Source organism: Rutidosis leptorrhynchoides, chromosome 2, assembly GCF_046630445.1.
Source record: "Rutidosis leptorrhynchoides isolate AG116_Rl617_1_P2 chromosome 2, CSIRO_AGI_Rlap_v1, whole genome shotgun sequence".
Classification (NCBI taxonomy): domain Eukaryota; kingdom Viridiplantae; phylum Streptophyta; class Magnoliopsida; order Asterales; family Asteraceae; genus Rutidosis; species Rutidosis leptorrhynchoides.
Window position 1 is genome coordinate 168384929 of NC_092334.1, and position 13175 is coordinate 168398103.

Consider the following 13175-nt stretch of genomic DNA (forward strand, 5'->3'; position numbering starts at 1 on the left):
TATACTTATTATACTTTTAATACTTTTAATAATTTCTTAGTCCGTAGTTAGCAGTCCGATGTTAGTAATTCAATTTTAATGGTTCATTTTTAGGTGTTTAATAAACCCCCAATGAAATAAATAAAACCCCCATCGTATATGTATTGGTCGAGATTAATCTTGACCCACGGTACCGGTGTTGTCAAATGACGTGTTGCGTACATAAAGTACCGGTGTTGTCAAATGACGTGTTGCGTACAATCATGGGATCTTATGATTAATCTTCTCGTATTGTTTACGGGTGATCCTGAACTATATAAAATTAAATTATGAGTACATATATATAAAATATCATGTTATTTTAGAAAGATGTGATTTTTTTAATTTTCTCCAATTATTTTCGTGGCTAAACTAGTCTTAGATATCCGATCTCGTTTTGGTCATAGTTTCTTCGTTACAACTCCGTTTTCGTTGGTTCAACTTGCCACTTCCTTGGATCGAGTCCCTCTTTAAGACTATGAACTGTAAATACCTTAGTTTGTATTCGAAATCACAGGTCATAGGTCAAACTTTAGTAAAACTTATGAAGTTAATCATTTTCCATCATGTAAACAACCTTAAATGATTATTTTTCTAAAAATACTTATACTTTGAGTTAAATCATGAAATTTTTATGTGTTATCATATTCATAGCAAATATCATTTTTCCAGAAAATAAACCTCCAATTCAAAGTTCAAGATAGTTTTTAATTATCCAACCCAAAACAGCCCCCGGTTGCACTCCAACGTCGTAAATTCAGTTTTTAAGGTGTTCTTTGAAAAACCAAGTTATACCTTGTTAAATTAGCATATATTTATGAAATATTACAGGTCTTGAAGTATTTTAAAAGTTAAGTTAGAAGGATCTATTTAGTTTGCAAACAAGTTTGAAAACATTCAAACTATGTTCTTGTTGTTAAAATTTTATACCATAAAATAAGATAGCTATACATATATGAATCGAATAAGGTTATGAACATAGTTACTACCTCAAGTTACTTGGACAAGATTGCTGTAAAAGAGGAGTGAAGACCTAGAACCAAAAGAGTGATGGAATTGGATGAAAGATTGGAAGTAAACTTGTGTTCTTGAAAGGATTCTTGAAGTGTTTTTGTAAGGTTTTTCTTATGGTGTTTAAGTGATGTTTTTATGGCTAGATCTTCATGGATACTAGCTGAATGGTTATGGAGTTTCTTAAGAGTGTGTTTTTGTTAAAGGAAATGTGTAGTAAAATGAAAATGGAATGGAGTATAAATGGTGGTGTAAAAGGTGTATAAGTTTGTAATTTTGTGAAAAAATCTTTTAATCATGTGAAATTGTCATACTAGATAACAAAAGTAGTTACCTTATACATAAGGCATTGAACAAGGGCTGGTTGGTGGTGATTTGATGTGTATATACCAATAGTAAATACGTATAGAGGTTAGGTATGATACGAGTACATGTACTCTAGATATACGTATAGAAATCTTGTGAAAAATGGAATGAGAATTCAAATATAGCTATCTTTTGTGAATATACTTATATTGTTTTATGTATTTAAGTCCTTAAAAGTGATTAAATACATTACTTATACGATATATGTATAAACATTATATGTTATAAGTATTTATGTCAAATAACGTTACGTATGGTTATCGTTTTGAAAACTCAAGTTAGTAGTTTCAAAATATACTTATAACTTATTGTTATTAATACAAAATGAGATATTAAAACATTCTTGGATCATGTTAAATATGTATATATACATATATATACATAAACGTATAATTATCATATGTTATATAGTTCGTGATATCATCGGTCAAACTAGACGGTCAAACGTTGTGTAAAACTCTTTTCGAAAACATAAGTCTCAACAATTTGGATTGCTTATCATGTTGGTAAGGTTTAATTTATGTAAATATTAATCTTATAAGTATAGAACGATCGAAAAAATGCGGGTCATTACAGTACCTACCCGTTAAATAAATTTCGTCCCGAAATTTTAAAATTGTACCTATTTTGCGTCATCGAGAAACAAGTGTGGATACTTTTGTTTCATCTGATCCTCTCGTTCCCAAGTAAACTCGGGACCCCTTCGAGCATTCCAACGAACCTTAACGATCGGTATGTTGCTCTTCTTGAGCTGTTTAACTTCACGGTCCATGATTTCGATTGGTTCTTCGACGAATTGTAGTTTCTCGTCGACATGGATTTCTTCAAGAGGAATGGTGAGATCTTCCTTTGCAAGACACTTCTTAAGGTTTGAGACGTGAAAGGTATTATGTACTCCGGCGAGTTGTTGCGGTAACTCGAGTCGATAAGCTACCGGTCCAATGCGTTCGATGATCTTGAACGGGCCTACGTACCTTGGGTTCAGTTTACCCCTTTTGCCGAAACGTATTACACCTTTCCATGGTGATACCTTTAACATAACCATGTCACCGATCTGAAACTCTAATGGTTTCCTTCAAACATCAGCGTAGCTCTTTTGGCGACTACGGGCTGTGTTCAATCTCTCCTTAATCTGTACTATCTTTTCAGTAGTTTCATGTATGATCTCGGGACCAGTTAATTGTCGATCTCCTACTTCATTCCAACAAATAGGAGATCTACACTTCCTTCCATACAGTGCTTCGAATGGTGCAGCTTTAATGCTCGCATGATAACTATTATTATACGAGAATTCTGCTAACGGTAAATACTTATCCCATCCGTTTCCAAAATCGATCACACATGCCCTGAGCATGTCTTCAAGAGTCTGAATTGTTCTTTCACTCTGCCCGTCGGTTTTCGGATGATATGCGGTGCTCATATCCAAACGAGTTCCTAGTGCCTCCTGTAGTGATTGCCAGAACTTTGAGGTAAATCTACTATCACGATCAGATATAATGGAAATAGGTATTCCATGCCTTGAAACTATTTCCTTTATATATAATCGTAATAATTTCTCCATTCTATCTATTTCCTTTATAGGCAAGAAATGTACAGATTTGGTAAGACGATCAACAATTACCCAAATGGTGTCGTATCCCCAGGCAGTTTTTGGTAACTTCGTGATGAAATCCATGGTAATACCGTCCCATTTCCATTCTGGAATTTCTGGTTGTTGAAGTAACCCTGACGGCTTCTGGTGTTCTGCTTTGACTTTGGAACAAGTTAAACACTCCCCAACATATGTTGCAACGTCTGTCTTTAAATTAGGCCACCAATAATGTGTCTTAAGATCTTGGTACATCTTTCCAACTCCAGGATGTATCGAATATCTTGTCTTATGTGCCTCGTTCAATATCAACTTCCTTAATCCACCCAACTTCGGTACCCAAATACGATTTGCAAAATATCGAATTCCATCTTCCCGCATAACGAGTTGCTTCTCATACTTCTTCATTATTTCATTTCCTATATTTTCTTTAGTAAGTGCTTCTCGTTGAACTTCTTTGATTTGTGAGTTGAGATTCATGCGAATTTTTATGTTCATCGCTCGTACTCGAATTGGTTCTCGTTCCTTTCTGCTTAGAGCGTCGGCCACCACGTTCGCCTTCCCGGGATGATAACGAATTTCACAATCATAGTCATTTATTAACTCGACCCACCTACGTTGCCTCATGTTCAGCTGTTTCTGATCAAAAATATGTTGAAGACTTTTATGATCAGTAAACACAGTGCATTTAACCCCATACAAGTAGTGTCTCCATATCTTAAATGCAAACACGACTGCTCCCAGTTCTAGATCATGCGTCGTATAATTCCGCTCGTGAATCTTCAATTGTCGGGATGCGTATGCAATAACTTTCTTCCGTTGCATAAGAACGCAACCAAAACCTTATCGCGAAGCGTCACAATATATTTCAAAATCATCGTTCCCTTCTGGTAACGATAAAATAGGCGCCGTAGTTAACTTCTTCTTCAGTAATTGAAATGCACTCTCCTGCTCAGAGGTCCATTCATATTTCTTCCCTTTTTGCGTTAACGCTGTCAACGGCTTAGCTATTCGGGAAAAATCTTGAATAAACCTTCTATAATAACCGGCTAAACCCAAAAATTGGCGTATCTGCGTTGGTGTCTTAGGAGTCTCCCATTTTTCAATGGCTTCAATTTTTGCTGTATCAACCTGAATTCCTTTGCTACTAACAACGTGGCCAAGAAATTGCACTTCTTTCAACCAGAAAGCACATTTAGAAAATTTAGCATATAGCTGTTCTTTTCTCAACAACTCTAATATCAACCTTAAATGCTGTTCATGCTCTTGCTCACTCTTGGAATAGATAAGAATATCATCAATGAAAACGATAACAAACTTATCTAAATATGGACTACAAACTCGATTCATGAGGTCCATGAATACAGCTGGCGCATTCGTCAATCCAAACGGCATGACCAAAAATTCGTAATGACCATAACGTGTCCGAAAAGCAGTTTTTGGAATGTCCTCTTCTTTGACACGTAATTGATGATAACCCGATCTTAGGTCGATTTTCGAATAAACACATGATCCTTGCAGTTGATCAAATAAGTCATCAATTCTCGGTAGTGGATACCGATTCTTGATAGTTAACTTATTTAATTCACGATAATCTATACACATCCTAAAAGATCCATCTTTCTTCTTAACAAACAAAATTGGAGCTCCCCACGGTGAAGTGCTTGGTTGTATGAATCCATGGTCTAGTAATTCTTTTAACTGACTTTGAAGTTCTTTTAATTCGGACGGTGCAAGTCTATATGGAGCACGAGCCACTGGTGCAGCTCCTGGTACTAAATCTATTTGAAATTCTACAGATCTAAATGGAGGTAATCCTGGCAACTCTTCCGGAAAAACTTCAGGAAAATCTCTTGCCACAGGCACATCGTTGATGCACTTCTCTTTTTCTTTCTTTTCGACTTTATTAACATGTGCTAGAATAGCATAACATCCCTTTTCTAAACACTTTTTGGCTTTCAAACAGCTAATGAGTTTTAGCTTTGAATTACCCTTCTCTCCATAAATCATCACCGGCATTTTATCCTTACTAGGAATGCGAATTGCCTTCTTGGCACACACAACTTCAGCTCCTACTTTGGACATCCAGTCCATGCCGACTATTACATCAAAACTTCCTAATTCTACGGGTATTAAGTCAATTTTAAACGTTTCTCCGGCTAAATTTATTTTACAATCACGGCAAATTTTATCGGCTTTAATTAGTTTACCATTAGCTAACTCAATCATGTACTTAGCATCTAGAGGTAATGATGAACAATTCAATTTAGCGTGAAAGTCTCTACACACGTAACTTCTATCAGCACCAGTATCAAATATAATAGATGCGGATAAGTTATTAATGGTAAACGTACCCGTAACAAGCTCCGGGTCTTCACACGCCTCTCTAGCATTAATAACAAATGCTCTTCCTCGTGCAGATCCATTATTCTTCTCTGGATTCGGACACTGGCTCTTATAATGACCCTGTTTTCCACACCCAAAACAAGTAACGGTAGCCAAAGCAGTTCTATTTGCATTGGTGGCAGGAGTCTTGGTACCATTTGTATTTGTAACGAGAGCCCTACAATCTTCAGCAAGATGACCCTGTCGATTACACTTGTTGCATACCACACTACAGTAACCAAAATGATGTTTGTGGCATCGGTTGCATAAAGGACTTTGTCCTTTGTAACCAAAACCTGAACCACTACCCGCACCTTTCGTGGTTTCTTGTTTCTTAAAAGATTGTTGTTGGTTACCTCGATCATAATTTCCATTCCACTTTCTTTTGTTACCCAATACCTTCACATCAGTATTGGATGATTTCTTATCCAAGATGACCTGATCCATTAGCTCGTTTGCCATGGTTATAGCTTCATGAATTGTCTTAGGTCTCGATGCTGTAACATTTGCCTTGACCTTTTTGGGCAAACCATCTTTGTACATTTCAATCTTCCGTTCTTTGGTTGGAACCAATTCAGGACATAGCAAAACTAATTCCATGAATCGCTGATTGTAGTTGGTGATTTCAGTACCAATAACCTTCAGACTTCGTAATTCATCTTCCAACTTCCTAACCTCGTTCCTTGGACAATATTCGTTGATTAACATTGTTTTGAATTCTTCCCATGGAGTATCATAAGCTACATCTCCTCCTACAGCCTTCACATAATTTTTCCACCACGTGAGTGCACTATCTTGTAAAGTGCACGATGCATACTTGGTCATGTCCTTTTCAACACAACCACTGATTTTAAACACAGTCTCCATCTTTTCTATCCACCGGGTTAAACCGATCGGTCCTTCCGTTCCACTGAATGATGAGGGCTTGCAAGCTTGAAAAGTCTTGTAAGTGCATCCTACACGAGGATTTGGGTTAACTGCAGCAGCTCTTGCAGCTTCGACCCATAACATTCTGTCGTTGACTCGCTGGTTGATGAATTCCTCGACTTCTTGTTCCGTCATTCGATTCAATCGCGCCATTTCCTAATGAAAGAAAATAATTATTCACATGGAATATTATAGATGTAGTGTATATTTATAGTACATTATAGCTTGTTAATAATATGAACCAGGTATTATTATAAAAGCCTTTTCTTCTTATTAGCATTTTATAATTATATCTAGGGTAGTACCTACCCGTTAATGTTCATACTTAATAGCTTAGTACAGAACCAATTACTACAATCTAAATAATTCTTAACCATGGAAAATTATTGCATTTCATACTTCACTATTTTACATATGCTTATCTTACATCGAACATTAAGCAAACCACACTAATAATATTATACAAAACATTATATGATCCCATGGTTTAATACGGCAGCGCATCGTTTGGTCTATTTTCTAGGACGTTTAGGTTCAAGGAATGGCCTAACGCTTATCCTAGCTGTCTGCCTATATTTTGGCGGTGGGGCTGAAGAACTGTATGCCGGGATAGCACTAATAGGAATAGCGGGAATAGGGGTGGTAGTGTCTAGTGGAGTTGGTGTCACATCATCCTCACTAAACTCGGGATTTGAATTTTCTAATTCATTAGCCTTTCGTTTCTTTCCTTGTTCAAACTTGTCTTTCGTAATTTCTTGTATTTCTTCCTCGGGTTCACTTTCCTCCTCGGGTTCACTTTCCTCCTCGGGTTCACTTTCCGGGTTCTTTATAGTTGGTTCATCCGGAATTTGTGAGTCTTCCCCAAAGATATTATTTTCGTCATCGGATAGGTTAATGACTGAAACACCATCTGAAGATTCTGATTCGGAGTCGCTGAATGTGATAAAAAGTTTTGAGCCCGACATCTATCACACAACAACTAACCCATTAGTACTACATAATATTTACATATAAATTTTAACCAACAATGATAAGCAATGGTTTTTAAATCAGACCCGGTCAAAGTCCAGACTTACTAATGTATCCTAACGACTTATCAGTTAGACACACTAATGCAAACCTGGTTCGCTAAGACCACCCCTCTGATACCACATGTCATAACCCGTCCTTAACCATAAGAACGAGTTAGATAACGTATGATTTCATTGCGAGGTATTGACCTCTATATGCGACATTTTTAAAAGAACAACTGCATTTATTTTACATTACAAACCATAACTCTTATTTTAATACAAGCTTTAGACAATAAAAAGATGACTATCGTTTAGCGATAATTTTAGACTTACAAACTTTACATGTGATGATAACAATACGATTTCTAGCATATTTTACATTACAAATCCTCCGATATGCAGTTTTATTTTTGACACAAATATGCATACTCAAGATCTTGTTTAAATTCAACATGTTGCAGCGGAAGCTTCTAATTATTACCTGAGAATAAACATGTTTAAAACGTCAACATAAAGTTGGTGAGATATAGGTTTAATGCCGGCAGCGATATAAATATAGACCACAAGATTTCATATATAAACATTTTAATAAAAATATTCTAAGTGGTTGAGCACTTGGTAACCATACTTAACATTTAATCACGTCGCATATTCCCTTTATTATGAAATCTTACTACACCGTACCAAATGTAGTCACAAAACGAAGAACTGTGCAACCGTTGAATACTGGTCGTCCAGTCCGGTTGGGGTTGTCAGGCCCGATAGATCTATCAACAGGATTCGCGTTTACAATACCGCTGTAAATAACAGTTACCATGCTACAGGGAAGTATGCCAGTGGTACAACTCAACGTAGAATATATTTTTCAGTTACTTGTGTCCATAACGTAAAACATAAAATACATGTATTCTCATCCCGAAATACTTAGAGTTTAAAAGTGGGACTATATACTCACTTTTGCCGTGAAGATATATATATTTTGACTTGGTCTCCGGTTGATATCACGAACCTATCCATATATAATATATCAATACCTTTTCTTTTTAAAACAATCGTCACATATATATACTTATTATACTTTTAATACTTTTAATAATTTCTTAGTCCGTAGTTAGCAGTCCGATGTTAGTAATTCAATTTTAATGGTTCATTTTTAGGTGTTTAATAAACTCCCAATGAAATAAATAAAACCCCCATCGTATATGTATTGGTCGAGATTAATCTTGACCCACGGTACCGGTGTTGTCAAATGACGTGTTGCGTACATAAAGTACCGGTGTTGTCAAATGACGTGTTGCGTACAATCATGGGATCTTATGATTAATCTTCTCGTATTGTTTACGGGTGATCCTGAACCATATAAAATTAAATTATGAGTACATATATATAAAATATCATGTTATTTTAGAAAGATGTGATTTTTTTAATTTTCTCCAATTATTTTCGTGGCTAAACTAGTCTTAGATATCCGATCTCGTTTTGGTCATAGTTTCTTCGTTACAACTCCGTTTTCGTTGGTTCAACTTGCCACTTCCTTGGATCGAGTCCCTCTTTAAGACTATGAACTGTAAATACCTTAGTTTGTATTCGAAATCACAGGTCATAGGTCAAACTTTAGTAAAACTTATGAAGTTAATCATTTTCCATCATGTAAACAACCTTAAATGATTATTTTTCTAAAAATACTTATACTTTGAGTTAAATCATGAAATTTTTATGTGTTATCATATTCATAGCAAATATCATTTTTCCAGAAAATAAACCTCCAATTCAAAGTTCAAGATAGTTTTTAATTATCCAACCCAAAACAGCCCCCGGTTGCACTCCAACGTCGTAAATTCAGTTTTTAAGGTGTTCTTTGAAAAACCAAGTTATACCTTGTTAAATTAGCATATATTTATGAAATATTACAGGTCTTGAAGTATTTTAAAAGTTAAGTTAGAAGGATCTATTTAGTTTGCAAACAAGTTTGAAAACATTCAAACTATGTTCTTGTTGTTAAAATTTTATACCATAAAATAAGATAGCTATACATATATGAATCGAATAAGGTTATGAACATAGTTACTACCTCAAGTTACTTGGACAAGATTGCTGTAAAAGAGGAGTAAAGACCTAGAACCAAAAGAGTGATGGAATTGGATGAAAGATTGGAAGTAAACTTGTGTTCTTGAAAGGATTCTTGAAGTGTTTTTGTAAGGTTTTTCTTATGGTGTTTAAGTGATGTTTTTATGGCTAGATCTTCATGGATACTAGCTGAATGGTTATGGAGTTTCTTAAGAGTGTGTTTTTGTTAAAGGAAATGTGTAGTAAAATGAAAATGGAATGGAGTATAAATGGTGGTGTAAAAGGTGTATAAGTTTGTAATTTTGTGAAAAAATCTTTTAATCATGTGAAATTGTCATACTAGATAACAAAAGTAGTTACCTTATACATAAGGCATTGAACAAGGGCTGGTTGGTGGTGATTTGATGTGTATATACCAATAGTAAATACGTATAGAGGTTAGGTATGATACGAGTACATGTACTCTAGATATACGTATAGAAATCTTGTGAAAAATGGAATGAGAATTCAAATATAGCTATCTTTTGTGAATATACTTATATTGTTTTATGTATTTAAGTCCTTAAAAGTGATTAAATACATTACTTATACGATATATGTATAAACATTATATGTTATAAGTATTTATGTCAAATAACGTTACGTATGGTTATCGTTTTGAAAACTTAAGTTAGTAGTTTCAAAATATACTTATAACTTATTGTTATTAATACAAAATGAGATATTAAAACATTCTTGGATCATGTTAAATATGTATATATACATATATATACACAAACGTATAATTATCATATGTTATATAGTTCGTGATATCATCGGTCAAACTAGACGGTCAAACGTTGTGTAAAACTCTTTTCGAAAACATAAGTCTCAACAATTTGGATTGCTTATCATGTTGGTAAGGTTTAATTTATGTAAATATTAATCTTATAAGTATAGAACGATCGAAAAAATGCGAGTCATTACAGTTACCACCACAGCTTTTTCTATATGTATTAATGGTGATATTGAAGGTTTCTTTAAAGGTGGAAGGGGTCTTACGCAAGGTGATCCAATTTCACCTTACTTATTTACATTGGTAATGGAAGTCTTTACATTGTTTATGAAGAAATATACCCATGAGAATAGTGGGTTTTAATACCATTATAAATGAAAAGGTATGAAACTCAGTCATATATGCTTTGCTGATGATCTTTTGGTTCTATGTCATGGAGATGTGACTTCAGTCAACATTATGAAGAATTCTATAACTGACTTTGGGGAGGTGTCAGGACTTCTTCCAAATTTTAATATAAGTACAATATTGTTAGGTAGTGTGGATTTAACTGTCCAAAACAATATCTTGAACATTTTGCCTTTTGAAGTTGGTGTGCTTCCAATGAAGTATTTGGGGGTTCCTTTGTTGGATAAAAGATTAGGCTTAAAGATTGCAGTTGTCTTATTGAAAAGGTGAGGAAAAAGGTTAATAACTGGAAAAGTAGAAAATTGTCATATGCAGGTAGGCTGCAATTGGTTGCATCTATGTTATCTGCTATGCAGATCTATTGGGCATCAGTTTATGCCCTCCCTATTGGTGTAGTGGATGAAATTGATAAGCTTTTAAAAGGATTTCTTTGGAGTCAAACAGAATAGTCAATGGGCAAAGCTAAGGTTGCATGGAAAGATGTATGTGTTCCAAAGGATCTGGGTGGGCTTGGATTTAAAACCACTTAAGGATTGGAATGAAATTCTGCTTGTTATACAAATATGGAGAATCATTACCAAGGAACGTTCATTATGGAGTGTTTGGGTCAATTTAATCAAGTTAAAAGGTCAAAGCTTTTGGGATATTGTACCTAAGCAAAGTGATAGTTGGGGATGGAAGTTTCTGCTTGAATTAAGTGGTAAAGTCAAACACCATATTGGTTCAGATATTGTCAATGACAATATTAAGTTTCATTGGATTACTAATGGAGGCCAACATGTTCCTTACTCTACTCAGCAAGTATGGAAGGATTTAAAAGCAAATAGAGAATGTGTGAGCTGGTATGATGTAGTATGGTTTAAGGGTTATGACCCAAAACAGGCCTTTATTCTTTGGCTGGCAATTTTAAAAAGACTTAATACTCAAGATAGGATGATGAAGTGGATGTCTGCTCAAGACTTAAAGTGTGCTTTTTGTAGTAGAGAAGCAGATCATGTAAAACACTTGTTTTTCAAATGTGAGTTTACTTTGAAAATTAGGAGATATATGAAGAGTAAACTCCTGTATAGAGGTTTTCCAGATGATTTGCAGGGGATTATTCAAGGTATTGCTTTGTATCCTTTCAAGAGGAATATTTGGTGTATTCTAAATAGATTGGTGGTTGCAGCTTGTGTCTACTTTGTGTGGCAAGAAAGGAACAACAGAATCTTCAGAAAATAAACAAGGCCTGTTGATGTATTATGCAGGGTTATTTGCAGTTTTATTCAATGTAAACTGTTGACTTTTAAAGTCAAACAGTCAAGGGCAGTCAAAAGAGTGGAAGCAGTTTGGGAAATCAAATGGTAGTTTTGTATTGGATTGGGTATTAGATTACGGGCATTAAGCTTTGTATTTTGATCATGTATTGTGATGGGGGTTTGGGTATGTCCAGCCCTCCTGTGTATGTTTTTGAAAATTAATATATTGTTCTTTTGCCAGAAAAAAAAAACATTTCCACCAAAACCATTTTTCTTAAGACATAGTGACGTCACACTAAAATCTCACAAATTTTTCACTAACACCCCTATCTTATAAAAATATAACATAAACTAGAAAAAAAAATTGATCTGCGCGTTGCGGCGGAACATGTGAACGTCTTTTATGAAACTAACGTTGAGCGAGAGTTGAGAAAAAAATTACGAACAAAAAGGAAAAAAGGGGGTCAAAAGGACTCGAACGCGGAGCGTTTCGCTTACCAACTCATAAGCTCACCCAAACAAAAACTCCGTTTCGAATATAGTTTGTTGCGTTTTGTTCATACAATTATTTCGAGTTGAACGGGGGTAACGGAGTAACTTAATTCACATCGAGAAAGAAGATAGATCCGGTTAAAAAAAGTGGGTGGAATTTTTTTTATAGGTATTATGTTAAAATGGAAGTTACATTTTATACGCCTATTTGGTGGGGAAAATTTGTAAATTATATTGGAAATTTAGAGTTGGAACCTAAAGTTGAGGGTGATAAAGTGTAAGTTAGAGGTTGTTTTTGGGATTGTCGTTTGGAAAACCATGGGTGGTTAGTACGACCAAATTCCCCAGTAGTTTTAGTTTGTAGGATAATAATAATAATAATAATAATAATAATAATAATAAACTGAATATATTAAAGAAAATTAAAGTTGGGTTATACACTACAAATTATATTTATATGAATAATAATAATAAGTAGCATGTGTTAACATTGATCTCTTTATGACTTTCCTACTTGGGTTAAAAAAAATTTAAATGATTGGATTTCATTTATTGACCAAGTTCAGGTATACGTTACTTTTAAACAGATAAAAAAATGTACCAAAACGACACTTTCACGTGTGTGTATATAATATATATTTTATCATATAGTTACGCAATCATTAAGAACATGTACGCCAAAAGGTGACATTTTGAAAACTTTAGTGTCTAAATGATGGGTATAGGAGGCTAGGTTATAGTCCGTGGAATTATGCAACACCAGCAGTTTGAAATTCTTTTGTAGAATTCATCATCAAATTTAACGACAGAACCTCACATACTAGGCATATATTTTTTGAATTTATACTCTTTTCTTTTAAGATCATAGAACATCGCTAAATTTAACT

The 13175-nt window shown here is 34.6% G+C and overlaps 2 protein-coding genes across 2 annotated transcripts; both read left to right on the forward strand.

Moving 5' to 3' along the window:
* Nucleotides 1-10327: 10327 nt before the first annotated feature.
* On the forward strand, nucleotides 10328-11007 carry LOC139888416 (uncharacterized). The gene is made up of 3 exons (XM_071871424.1): nucleotides 10328-10421; nucleotides 10533-10824; nucleotides 10878-11007. The coding sequence occupies exons 1-3, from the start codon at nucleotides 10328-10330 to the stop codon at nucleotides 11005-11007; spliced, it is 516 nt and encodes a 171-aa protein (XP_071727525.1).
* Nucleotides 11008-11038: 31 nt separating this feature from the next.
* Nucleotides 11039-11942, forward strand: LOC139888417 (uncharacterized). Its single transcript, XM_071871425.1, has 2 exons — nucleotides 11039-11745; nucleotides 11858-11942. The coding sequence occupies exons 1-2, from the start codon at nucleotides 11039-11041 to the stop codon at nucleotides 11940-11942; spliced, it is 792 nt and encodes a 263-aa protein (XP_071727526.1).
* The last annotated feature ends 1233 nt before the right edge of the window (nucleotides 11943-13175 follow it).